This window comes from Vicia villosa, unplaced genomic scaffold (genome assembly GCF_029867415.1).
Source record: "Vicia villosa cultivar HV-30 ecotype Madison, WI unplaced genomic scaffold, Vvil1.0 ctg.000487F_1_1, whole genome shotgun sequence".
NCBI lineage: Eukaryota > Viridiplantae > Streptophyta > Magnoliopsida > Fabales > Fabaceae > Vicia > Vicia villosa.
Window position 1 is genome coordinate 618,130 of NW_026705236.1, and position 14,133 is coordinate 632,262.

The window sequence follows — 14,133 nt, forward strand, 5'->3', positions numbered from 1 at the left end:
CCATCATCCATTTTTCTTTTTTCTTCAATTGTTGAGAGATCAAGACTTGTGTTTGTGTGTTCTTGAAGTAGATCCAAGTTTTGTTCAAGATTTGGTAAATTTCTATATCCTTTTTTATACTCCACAATGTGATTCTTTTGTGTTTGTGTGTGATGCATCTTTGATGCTATATTGGTGACATTTGGTGAAGATTTGATGGAAAATCTGTGCACATTGATATATGAGATCATAATGTGTTTGTGTTTTTGCTTAAACAAAGTTTTATGCTTCCTAATGCTGTTTTTTGAAAACTGCACGTAGGAAATCGATTTCCTACAAAGGGAAATTGATTTCCACTCTGTTTTTGTGCGCCAGATGTGAAAACTGCACTCAGGAAATCGATTTCCTACAGAGGTAAATCGATTTCCACACTCAAGAAATTGATTTCCTGCAGAGGTAAATCAATTTCTTGGCAACTTTTTTCTTTTTTTTTTTCATTTTAAACTTGTTTTTGGTTTTAACTCTTCTTCTACTCCATTCTTTTGATATTTTCTTTGAATCACAAATTAGAGGCCTAATTTCTCTCTAATATCAATGGACTTAGGGCGTCGATAGGATGAAAATCTGAATCCGCAATATTAAGTGATTGAGCTTAGAGATGGAAGGAGCTTTTGAGTGTGGTTCTATCTTTTACTTTTTTTTATTTTGATCAATGAAAGTATTTGATACCTTGAGAATTCTTATGGATTCTTGGTAAAGACGAGATCGCTACCTATTTTCTTTTCGTGCGGTATTGCTTTCGGAGAGTGATCTATATATCGCTTCTCTCACATGCATTAGCACATAAATTGTTGACCGGCCTCGTTGTAGGGTGATTTCTACATAAATCACTTGGCGATCTGCTTAACATAGCGCAACATTTCGTGTCCCAAACAAAAAGATCAAACATGGAAGAGAATTGTATGCGATTGATTTAAGACTTATGGAAGTTTATCGTGTAGTCGCTATGATTTTATCAAGCTTCTGATAAACTTTCATTGAATTTAAATCCGAGAACATCCTTCACTCACCATCGATCTTCATTACTAACATTTTGATGATATACTTGACAAATTTCAAGATGGTCATCTTTAACATCTAACAATTGACTTTAATTTCCGCACTTTATTATATTGCTCTTTATATTTCTTGCTTTATGCTTTATTTTATCATTCATCATGTTTATGTTTCCGCTATTTTCTTTTTGTCCATTTGGACGTATTGTTTATGTTTCCGCCATTTTCCTGTCCATTTGGACCATACTCTATTTTTGTTCTAAAATATTAATAAACAAATTAAAATCTAAAAAACACATAAGGCCCTATGGACTATTGATTACTATCCCGAGCATTTTGGAGATGTGGACTTGTTGGACTTAATACCTCTGGACCCTATTACTCTATTGTTATTCTACCTGTCTGGCATTGGATTGTTGCCTGTTTGTGTATGCAGGTATTTCCTCGAAAGCCCTTGATGGTTAATTCCAAGGCGTCGTGATAAGGATTTTACCCGAAAACAGCCGTTACTCTCCTCGATTTTCGTCAGAATTTTAATGTGCTTAATGCAAAGTTGTGCTAAAGTCAATAAGTTCATCTGGATCCCCAAGTGGTAATGTGTTGGCTTAGTGTTGATAGTCCAAAGGACGGGAAATCTACCTTGACTCTTAATGTCAAGTGTTGGCTTCTTTTTGGTTAGATCGTTCTTTCCTTAGCTTTTATTTTATGCACTAGAATAGCCCCTTCATCTCTTGCCCCCTTCTTAGATTTTCAAAATCTTCTCCCTTTTTCAAAAACTTTCTTATGTTTGCAATCTCTTTTAAAATCTTTCTTAAAAAATATCTTTTGCCCTTGGTGGTTTTTCTTCAAGAAAAGCTTAGACACGATTAATTATTGTAGTGAGTTGTGATACCCCACGATTTTGAGATTGATTGATATAATGCGATCTTTTCCACGTGAAAGAGCTAGTGGCATACTCGTTGATTTTCATCCGAGTTGAAGCCCTTCTTTCATTTGCGATGCAAAGAACTCATTTGTTCTCATGCTCAAGATCGATGGCTGAGTATTCTCTCTGACGATGATAAAGTGTTTATTCCTTTTATAAACCTTTCCCCTTTTAAGCAGAACTACATTAGCTCTGACTTCTCCATTGCACCAAGGAGGTATGTAGGCACAAGGCTTAATGTCTTGCCGAACGTATTTTAAAAATTAAACAAACCTTTCTTTAACACACACGACACAGATTTTCAAAAAGGTTCCTGTGGAGTACCACAGATATGAGGGGTGCTTAAAACCTTCCCCTTGTATAATCAACACCCGTACCTAAGATCTCTTTTTGTTTTAAAAACAAACTTTGGGTTTTTTCGTTCTTTTCCCTTTTCCTTTGGAAACAATAAAGCGCGGTGGCGACTTTCACTGAAATATTGAGTCGAGTCAATCCTATGGCTTTGTTCTCAGATTTTCCCCGCTACATAACCTAATTTGGGTTGAACATAGGCGCCATTTGAAATGGCGTATTCACTTAAATTTTAACTGTTGGCGCCATTTGGTTTGGCGCATACTCCAGGGTGTGCTGCCAAACCTAGACAATTTGGTAAATTTTCCCAAAATGTGAATTTTTGGGTAATTTTTGTTTTAAATCTTGTTATTTAAATTTTTTTCCAAAATTGTAAGAATTTTTTAGTCCAATTCTTAAAAGCTGAATATCTATTAGGACTAGTCGTATGTGTCAGAGATAGTCTCTTTGATCTGTATAAATAAAAATTTAAAAAAATTATACTAATGTTTTATTACATTCAAAAACTACATAATAATGAAATGTCACACTTCGCTAAATTTTATCTTTTATATTATATTTAATTTTTATTTTATATATTATATATTAATATAATTAAATTAAAATTTTATTACTAACATTTCATTTTAAAAAATCATATTCTATTAATTTGTGTTATTATGTTGTATATTATTTTGAACAATTTAATTAAAAACATATTAGATTATTTTAAAAAAATAATATAGTACATTAAAGTTACTATATTCAAAATAATATACTTATATAATAAATATTATGAGGCTATTTATTTATATTTTTATAAAAATAATAATAATTTGTTTAGGACTCCGTCTATAATCCGTCTAAGGCCAAACTCGGATATTATATTTTAAATTTATATTATAATAAGATTTTTTTTTGTCCAAAACTTAAAAAGTGTGAGATTTGTCATGGCCAACTCGTTTGATATCGCATAGCCCTTTTTTTTCTTTCTACCAACGCCACAGACGATATATTTGATTCTCATTTTAATTTTAAATTAGCAATTCGCTTTTATATAAATATATTAAATTATAAATTATTTTATTTTTAAATCACTTTCAATCAAAATTATTTTTAACTCACTTTTAATCAAATTTAATTTTTTTTAAAGATGCTTACATGACTCTCCCACATTGGATCGGTTTGGGTTTTTCGGCTTACATCATATTTACTTAACTCACGATGACCCTCATCACGGAACTATATCTTTATCTTGCTGACGAGAGATGCATGCAACAGATGATCTTCATTCAAGGAACCAAAAGTCTATCACTATATTTGGAGGTTGGAAGAAATTAGAAGAAAATAAGTTTTTATTTCATCTTCAATAAAATGAAGAAAAAAATTTTAACCTCTATAATTCTACCTGCTTAATCGTAATTTATACTTTTAACATTTCTTTTTTAAATGTCGTTTTAGAAAGATTTTTTGTTTTTATTTAAGTGTCATTTTATAATTTAATATTATATACCATTACTATCTTAATAACTCTCCATCACATTTTTCATAAAATCAGTTATTTTCTCAATTAGTTATAGAAAAGAGGAAGAGAGAGAATATAATTGAATTTATTTAGAAAGAAAAAATAAATGAAAGTATAATAAGAAAAATAACTCTAACAATCTACGATCTTGGTTAAAGAATTTTATGCTAAAATGACACTTAAAAAAACAGAAAGAATGGAAAGAGTATGTATTAAAGAGTGTCTTAGTATATCACGAAAAGAACATCAACTTCAAGTTCAACTTCCGCCAAACTTTATTTACTAAGTGGAACTAAGAGACCATAAACTTCAACTTACAATAGGTACCATGGGTTGTCGTTACAATTTTGAATGAATACGAGTTTGCCTTTAACTACATTACCTTGCTGTTTAAAAAAAAAAAAAAACTCATCTATTTAGACAATCGGATTTAATGATTATAACACCATAGGTGAAACCTCTTTTAGCTAAACACATACGTACATCTTTTCCAAATGCATAGACTACTGGGTCATTTGATTATCTTCTCTTTTGCATGGAGCAAACTTTAGAACTACTAGAAACACGTTTAAAAAATACTAGAAAAAAAATATTGTATCTAAAAACACGTTAAACAATGTTTCACTTATCGAAAACAGCACAGAATATATACAATTTCAAGGTAACCAGTACATGCACCGGCAATGCAGCATATTCCATCCATATCACGATCAAAATACTAAAATAGCCATAAAGAGAATCGTAGATACAATGTACACAAGCCAACAACACAATACAAAAAGTTAGATTTCTTCAAATGCATCACTAAAAAGTTGGCTGCAGCATCCAGAAACAAAAGAGTATTGAAATTACTTCATTCCGTGGCCAAGTCACCATACTGCCATGGATTGAATTCTATTGATTTAACATCAACATCATCAACAACACTACCAGAGTTATCTGCAGCAGCCCGATGTTCCGCATACTTACCATTATATTGGTAAATTTCCAAATCACCCCAAGGAGTCGATGTCACTTCTTCAGTTAACTCAAACCATCTTGGTGAGAATTTATGCCCTTTTTCCTCCCGAGCTCTCTTTTCAGCACGCTGCCTCTCCTCCAAACTGAAAAGAAAAAACAAAAAAGATAAATATCCCAGGGAGCAATCTGGTGAAACTACAGCCCTACCAATCCAAAAGGAACTACTGCCCCCCTCAGCCAAGTTATTTTGACGAACATTACAATTATATAATGTAATGTTGAAATGTTAAACTCTTCCAAAATTTTATATGAACATCGCTATCGCTTAAACAATGTTTACCTATATATTTTCGGGCACAAGGAGACAGAAAAGGACAGAAGAAATGTTAATAAACCTGCTCTTTTCTGCCCCGGATTTGGACAGATCGCCCATCTCGAGTGCATATCTATCTGGGCGTAGACGAGAATCTGATGCCAACAACTTTCTAGGAGCAGTGTCAAAGCTGTTTATTTTATGAGCAAAATGTGTATACTGGAATTTATCATTTGGAGGAACATCAGCAACATGCCAAACCTGCATAGTAAAAGCGCTAATGAAATGCCAATGACATTGATAAGGAACTTTGAGGTATTAATGCTGTTACCAGTCAATATATCTGCAAAGTATAAGAGTGACGTTACTTTGTTTATCAGAGTAGTGTGTCAGACTCTTGATTGCAATGGCTATAACTTCCAATCGAGGAATTTCAAAGAACACTATATTTAGATTATAGGAGTGTGTGCATGTGTATAAGATAGGGGATGGATCTTCTCTTTTTTTCTCTTCTCATGTTTAGTCATGTGTCCATATATATCTACCCTTAAATCATCTTTCTCTTTCCTTTGTGATGGAAGGTGAGCATTTAAATGGTATCACATGTCACATGAGAGGATTCATTACTGAATAAAATACGGCCAAAAGATACCTAATCATATCCTCATCTTCTTCAATGACATCATGAAGTTTCTTTAAACAATTCTTGTTTCAAAGAAAAGTTCAGGAGCAGAAATTCAGTTTTCTTAAAATGATAAAAGCAAAGCAGTAATAGATTAATTGGAAAAAAATTGTTCGCTATACAAGAATAAAGTTAAACTGATTAAGTATAAATAGTAGAAAAAATTGTATGAGAGGGGGAGGGGGGAAGAGAAACTTTGTTCTTTTCTTACAAGCAACCACTCCCATGCTTGCTACAAAGAGGGGGAGGAGGGGAAGAGAAACTTTGTTCTTTTCTTACAAGCCACCACTCCCATGCTTGCTAAGAAGAAGGGGAGGGGGGGAAGAGAAACTTTGTTCTTTTCTTCTTGTTAAGATTTGGTGGCTGGGCAGGGACCAAGGGGCTGATGAATTGGAGGATATTCACATGGGTCACAATGATTATTGTCTAGTAAAAACTTCATAATTGGAAAGAGTTTATGGCCATAAACATCATTATCTACAAATTTAACTTACCAAGCATGATTAGATTATGATTTAGTCATGAAATAGTAAGCTTGAGAAAATAGCAAAATGCTTATGAACTTTGGTTGCATATAATTCTCAAGGTCAATTTGAAGATTAACAAAGAAAATATCACCTCTTTCAACTCTGTGTTTGGAAGAGGCTCTCCTTCTGAATCACAAGGTTGATAACTCATTGACTGATTCCACTTCCCAGTCATCAAAATTTTAGGCTCTTCAGAAGAATTATAAACATAACCATCCACTTCATAGCGACCAGCACTATATAAGATAAGGAAATAGGTAGCGCTTAATTAGAGGCTGTCTATACTGATATTAGTAAAAATTAAGATACCTAAACATGTAATGGGAAAAAATGAAATAAAATATAGACATCATATATGAAGGGGAACAAGTTCAGAGCCACTCAATTATCATTAAATCAAAAGTGGAACGGGAACAGTACTTTTATTTCAATATACATCAAGTCAAATTCACACACTAACAAATTGCTTAAAGGTTGAAACCTAAATCCTAATTAAGAACCGGCATAAACCAATAAAAATATGTATTTTTTTTTAAACAATAATTAGAAGTGGAAATGTTACTGACCCAAACCATCCACATTGTTGAAAGTAAAGTACAGCTTTGTCTCCGGTTGTTAAATTTGTCATTATCATTTCCCCAGGTGAATCAATCCAAGTTCGGCCAAATATCAGGTTGTTAACCTTTGTAGGAGGTGGCACCAAATCTAAGACTACACCATGCCTCTTAAGGGTCACACGCGTTCTGCAAACAATCACTCACAAAGATATTACTCCTTAAATAGGAAACAGCAACAAGCTTATAAAAAAAAAGGGAAAGAACAACAAAACCAACACAACCAATATTTCAAATGAGAACGGAAAAGGTTAAATAAAGTATTAATTAATCATATATATAACCACGAATTGTTGAATCTCATAAAACAGCTCTTCAAGACCCTAAACCTATATTGGCATTTCGTGACCTTGTATGGAGATCTTAAGAAAGCATTATAATCAGATTGAAACACACATGTCATGTATTTCTCACATATCACTATATATGTGTCTCGTCTGCTTGAAAACATTTGTAATCTCTTGGGAGAATAGATTAGAGATGAGATGGTAGTAACTCTTTCAATTAGGGCGTGACAAGTAAAAGCAGCAATAAGAGTGTGAAATTGGAAGAATTCAAAAAATATTAATAACAATAGGAGAAAAAAAATATAACAGAGGAAATTAACTAAACAAATAAGTTTATCACCTTCCAACAGGGTAGACATCAACAGAATTCCCCAAAAACTTAGTTTTTAATTTTGAAGTTACATCATATGTAAAATGTTCGTTCTCGGCATGCCCAGCACTCATTGGGGGATGATGACTAACCTGAAATTAAAAATAACTTTTTGATATACAAGGATAGAATAGTAATGGAAAAAAATCGCTTTGTTTTAACCAAACAAAATTAGAAAGGAAGAAAAGAAGCTAATATTCTCTCAACGTCTAGCATATGTATCACGCGTTCACAGGGGGAGAGAGTGAGAGAGTTTGGATCCCTTGATCCACAGTGAAAGTCTAGATATATTTAGATCTCTTGATAAGTTCTTTTTATAAATGATGAATTTTATCAATACAGCCATTGAGTTAAAATTTCTCATTTAGTAGATCAATCTGATCTAAACAACTCAAAAGTCATTTGATATTTCATGGTACCACTTTATTTGAATATAGAGATTCAGCTATTTCAGATATTGCTATGTACCTCCAAATGTCTAAATTATATATTTATTTAATATATAAACTTTGCCATCAATATAACACAACACAATTCCATGACCAGATTAATGAATGTTGTATTCAACAAAAAGTTTGGTTGTGAAATTGAACACGACACACACACACATAAACATGTCATTCTCACTTGATATGCCTCCTATGAGAATCAAAGAGTACCTACCAAAATCACAAACTAAATAGATACCTGTTCCGCAAGGAATGTAATTCCATTATGGTTAGTCAATTCATAAGTCTCTCCAAGGATAGGATTAAAAGGCTTCCAGGTTCGTTGGTATGCAAAGTACACAGATATAGCCCATGACGCTGTGATCATTATGTAGTTTAAATTAAATAGTGAAGAAACAAAAAATATATAATCGGTGCAATAAGAAGAACAAAAACCAGATCAAAAAACATCAGCTGAAGATAAAGGAGGCCGGTCATCCTAATACTACAACAAAACTAGTTATGATGCTTCATTTATACTTTTCAATTCAATTAGCAACAAAATTATAAGATAAAACACAAGGGATAAGAATAACTCACACACATACACCAACTGCATATAAGGATCGTCTGATTTATCTGCTTCATCTAACAAGTGGGAGTACTCCATCAACTAGTTCATGCCAACATTCTAACTACAATCAGTTGACAATACAAATCAACAAATCCATAAGAAACATAAAACTTAAACCTAGCAGACCTCAGCCATTTTTTGAATCATAGTCATTGGTTCAAATATAATAACCGGAAGTGTGACCAGCGACGTTACATCCGCACCAATATAATTCTGCATCATCTTCCAGTAACCATCTCTTTCCTGTATACACATACATATGTCAGCATTCTTATCCTCAAACTGAAAATCAATATAAACAAAATGAGCACCTCTGGTTTCCATCTTCCTCTCTGAGCTTCATCATCTACATCATCTTTACCACCCTCTGGGTTTATGACTTCCACACCTTCATATCCAAGAAGCCTATAACCAAATCAGAATCATAAAAAAACAAGGAACAATTGAAGATTGAAAAACGGCGCATACAAAAATGGGATGAAAATTGAAGGTTTATGGAGGTGAATTATGGAAGGGATGTTATAGATGAAGTACCCGTTAACAGATCGGTGCATAGCGTTGCTGAAGAGAGAAAACCGGGAAGACATTGCGGAGAAGAAGCCTTTGTTTTCATTCTCCTTTTGTGGGGTTCCCATCTCTCTCTGAAACTGAAACCCTAATTCACAAGACGATTGGAATGAAGAGATATTATCTAACCTTGTGCTTATGCTTCCTCCGAGCTCATCGAATCCAAATAAAACTCAAACTGAAATGGAAATGGACCCAAGTGGGTATAGTTTAGGTTCTTTTAGATCAATTAATTTTTTAAACTTTTTCTTAATATCCTTAAAAAAAGTTTATTTTTTATCTTCAGATATATCAATTTTTTTAAGTTAAAAAATATAAATTTAGATTATCTCTTATTAATAAAGTGAATATATTGCTAAGTGTAACTCTTAGGTTTTGTTTTGATTTATGGAATAAGATGGGGCAGAGTGGAATGAAATCGAATAGAATGATATTTTATTATTTTGGATAATTTAAAATCGGTTGGAGTGGACTAGCATGGAGTGATATGGATTTCATTTCATCACTTATCACCATATTCATTCTCATCTGACTTGGGCGGAATGAACAATTTGTATTGTTTCGTCCTAAAATTTCCAAACAATGAAACGGTATCTTTGTTCCGCTACGCTTCATTCTATTTTGTTTTGTTAAATTATGCCATGTTCATTTCATGATATTCAAACGTGGTCTTAGTCTATGTTCCAATTGATGAAATAGAATAGAGCGTAACGGAATGAAGCATGATGGAATGTAGTAAAACAGAGCATAATATTGTTTGTGTATTTTAATAATTTGACGGGATCGAAGAATAATAAATTAGTTTATTCCATTACATACACCTCAAATTGGATGAAATGAAAATTGAAGGATTAGATGGAATATGATGGAATAGATTCCATCATGTTTTATTTCGCTAAATTTTTTATTTGCAAATTCAAACAATAAAATCTCATTATTTATTACTTCATTCCATCACATACCACTAATCTAAAATACCCTTAAACAATGTCTCTTCCATTTCTCCTAAATTCAACTAAGCAAAAGTGCAATAAAAGAGGACATAAATTCTTAAGCTAGTACATTTATATGAATTATTTCTAATCGTTTCCAATAGGGTTGGACACAAATTTTCTTAACCGGTTCTAACCGTCCGATCCAACTAACCCGCGGACAAGTGGGTTGTCTGTGCGGGTTATCCGGGTTACGCGGGTTGCCAAAAATGGATACTGATGGTTAAATTCAGTAGATTTCAGATGAGAAAAACACATCCATTACAATCCAATTTTAATTGACAATACATAAAAAGTTGTTTTATCATCCTGTTTTTAAGCTATTGCATAGAGAATACAATGGAAGAATACTTTTATGTTTTTTAAGCAATTTATGTCCCTTCTTTTTTTTTTCTTTTATAAGTCCGCCCTTTCCTTTTTTTAAAAACATATATTAAAATAATTTACTATTAGTATTAAATTTTATTTAATTAAAATACCACATTTTTCTATGAGTACACATTCTTTGCTTTTACGTTTTGTCTCACTCACAATCACCGTCTCAATCTCTCTTGTTATTTTTTTATTCATCTTCTTAATTTGAACCTTTCTTCTTCTTTTATAACTATTTTTCATTTGTTTCAATCAAAGATAATGTTCTATTTTACATGAATCGTTTTTATTTCTTTCTCATAATAATGACTGTTGTTGTTATTTTAATGGTTGTTCTATTTGAGGTTGTTCTAATATCTTTTGAATTGTTTTCTTCAGTTGAAATTTAGACTAATTTTAACCCGTTTTAAACCACCTGACTTAAGCGGAACCCGATCAAACCGAAACCCGATCAAATCGTAGTCCGACTTAACCGTAAAGAAAAACGGACGGAAATGATTAGTGTTCTTCCACACTGTGGTTTTCTTCGGTGAACGATTTACAATTTGAAACCGGCCCTAACCGACCGCTGTCCAACCCTTGTTTCAAATACAAACTACACGATTTTCAGTATTCATTCTTAATTGTTTCTGTACGTATCTATTCTTATAAATAACACGTAACATCGTGCACAAAATGAGTCATTTTCCATTTCTTCCATCCCCTAATCTTCACATTCTAGAGAATTAAAAGTTGAAAAACATCTCCATTATTCAATTTTGGTATTTTTTTGTGTTATACTAATATGTTATTTTTATGTTTATAATTTGATTTTTTTTTCTCTTACTGAATATATGTATGTGTGTGGTGTAGGTGTGTGTGTGTGCGAGGGTAAGTGTATGTGTGTGTTTATTGATGATGATATTTACTCCAATATTATTAAGTTGAAGTTTCGAGCCTAGTGCATATCCTTTGATCCATCATATGTATTGTTTACTCTATATTATATTTTTCAAAATATGTTTTATGTTTTTGTAATCTATTTAAAAATCATTTGATGTCTATTTTGTAATTTCTATAGGGGGTCGTTGAACTACCTTCACTTTTTACAAAGAATTTTGGTACTAAAGTCCTTAAATGTGTTACTTTCAATAACTATTATATAAGTTTGGAAATTTTTTCTCGATTGACTCGTATTTTTTAATGTATGTTTGAAGAGCATATCTTTTTATGGTTATGGTGAATATGTTTTGAAATCCAACAATAGTCAGATTTACTTGGTTGATGATTATGAAACTTGATGATTATGCACATTTGGTTTAACATGTGATGAGGCGAAAAACTGTGTCAAAATTGAAGGCCAGTGGCAACGTTATTATGATTCTAGAAATCTCGCTAAAGTAATTATAATGAAGATTGGTACTCCAAATGGGTCATGTGCAGATAAATATTTTTACTTTACCCTTAAAGTTTTTAGTTCTTTGTAATAAACGAAATTTCAATAAATGATTAACTACTATAGTTCAACCAATATATTTGTAGTGTGTTTTGTACTATTAAGTTTTATGACAAATAATTTGAAGTTATGTTATACATTATGGATCCAAATTCGTCTTTATTGATTATTTTGAAGTCCATATATTATATGTTTTTGTTATTTGTCCGGGATGAATATAGTAATATGCTTGAAATCCAACGTCCGACTGTCACTTTTCAAAGACTGTAAAGTTAAAACAAAACCCAAATTATACTCAATAAAATTAGGGTTAATAGACATTTGCCCCCCTGCCATATAGGCGAGATTCGGTTTACCCCCTATTAATTTTTTTTTTTGGATTGCCCCCTTGAAATATGAAAAGCTCTATGATTTACCCCCCTAGGACCCCCCTGTAACCTTGTTTTTTTGATTTACCCCCTGGTTTTTCACTATTTTTTACACGCTTAGGGGGTACCCTAAAAATACAGGGGGGTAATCCAAAAAAAAATTAATAGGGGGGTAAACCGAAACACGCCTATATGGCGGGGGGGGCAAATGTCTATTAACCCATAAAATTATAACTAATGCATTTTATCTCAAAACAATGATTTGTGGATTAAAACTTACATATAATTTATGTATTAACAACAAAACATATTAACTGTTCATTTGATGTAAGTTAAACTTGATCCGGTGTTATGATTCCACTCTTGAGGAGGACACATTAAGATTGATGATTCTAATGCTTAGAAGATTCAAACATATTTCTTCTTTTTACTACTACGCGATAATAGATATACGACACAAAATTTTTCTATAATTAATCATTCAGAATTTGGTCATTATGCCTAAAGATTATTATCTCACATATATAAGTCGATGTACAACTTAATCTAGTGCAAAGTAAATAAGTCGATGTTTGTATTACAGCTTATGATAATTATCTTATCCTTTTATCACGGGGCGATGATTAATAATTAATTCATTACTACTTATGCAACTTTCAATAATCAGAGTAATTATACATTCACACTGCTTCCGAGAAGTGGAAACACTAAAAATTGCATTTTAATTGCTAATTTTTGTGTGGTAATGGTATTTATTTCCAATGTTATTGAAATTTATTTTTCTTATCATTATGAATTCTAAAATTTTAATAATGATCTATACATTCTTCGAGTTTAAAGAATTTAATTTTCAATGGTGTTTGCACGATTATCATTATCATATATCATCGAGTTTAATGTTTAATAATCATTGTAATACTAACAATGCAACTTTCAATAAACACACTAATTCGATACATTTTTACTGCTTTTGATAAGTGTGACAAGTTAATGATTGATCTTTGCATTTAGGGGTGGCAAAACAGGTCTGCCCGCCCCGCCAAGGTAGCGGGTTGGCGGGCGGTGGGCTTGCCCGTCTATTTTTAATCTATTTTTCTTTTATTTTTGTAATAGATTAATAGTCTTTTTTTACCTTTCAATTAAATTTTTCACCTATTTTTTAGAACAATTTTTTATAAAGCATCTTTTAAACAAATTTTACCTAAAAAATATTGCATATATTTATAAATAAATGTATAAAATAAAACCATCAAGAATTTGAATTACTAAAATTAACTAAAAAAGGACGGACTTAAGGCGAGACGAGCTTAACAAATAGGTGAGGTAGGCTTTAGCGGGCGGCGGGCTTTGGTAGTGCGAGCTTAGATGGGCGACGGGTTTTGGCAGGGTGGGCTTTGATGGGCGGCAGGCCCAAAATCCCAACCCAACCCGCCATTTTTTGGCGGGTGCGCGGCACGGTCTGGCAGGCCACCGCCCGTTTTGTCACCCCTATTTGCATTAGATGTATGATTTCTAATGTCATTGAGATTAATTCCTCTTAACGGTGTGAATATTACAGTTGTAACTTTTAATAATGATGTATACACTCTTCAAATATAAAGAATGTAGTTTCCAATTGTGTCTTCACAATTACCCTTACCATATCACTAAGTTTAATGTTTAATAATCAATAAAATACTAACCGTGTGACTTTCAATTAACACACTAATTTAATACATTTATACTGCTTTTGAGAGGTGCAAACACTAAATGTTGCATATTAATGATTGA

At 32.3% G+C, this 14,133-nt stretch overlaps 1 protein-coding gene across 1 annotated transcript; it reads right to left on the bottom strand.

The window, feature by feature from the left end:
- Positions 1 to 4,433: 4,433 nt before the first annotated feature.
- LOC131628860 (oxysterol-binding protein-related protein 3C-like) lies at positions 4,434 to 9,394 on the bottom strand. Its single transcript, XM_058899665.1, has 10 exons — positions 9,164 to 9,394; positions 8,941 to 9,034; positions 8,756 to 8,872; positions 8,596 to 8,668; positions 8,255 to 8,373; positions 7,538 to 7,659; positions 6,863 to 7,039; positions 6,388 to 6,532; positions 5,170 to 5,348; positions 4,434 to 4,917 (listed from the first exon to the last, which is right to left on the bottom strand). Exons 1-10 carry the CDS (start codon positions 9,262 to 9,264, stop codon positions 4,668 to 4,670), a joined length of 1,377 nt encoding a protein of 458 aa, XP_058755648.1. The 5' UTR covers positions 9,265 to 9,394; the 3' UTR covers positions 4,434 to 4,667.
- Positions 9,395 to 14,133: the final 4,739 nt, after the last annotated feature.

Bases quoted from the DNA above. Each gene is read 5' to 3' on its own strand.
- LOC131628860 (XM_058899665.1), bottom strand. From the start codon at position 9,264: ATGGGAACCCCACAAAAGGAGAATGAAAACAAAGGCTTCTTCTCCGCA. The intron at 8,374-8,595 runs GTGAGTTATTCT...TAATGATCACAG, and splicing joins TATGCAGTTGGTGTATGTGT to CGTCATGGGCTATATCTGTG. The intron at 4,918-5,169 runs GTTTATTAACAT...TTTTCTTTTCAG, and splicing joins TCCGGGGCAGAAAAGAGCAG to TTTGGAGGAGAGGCAGCGTG.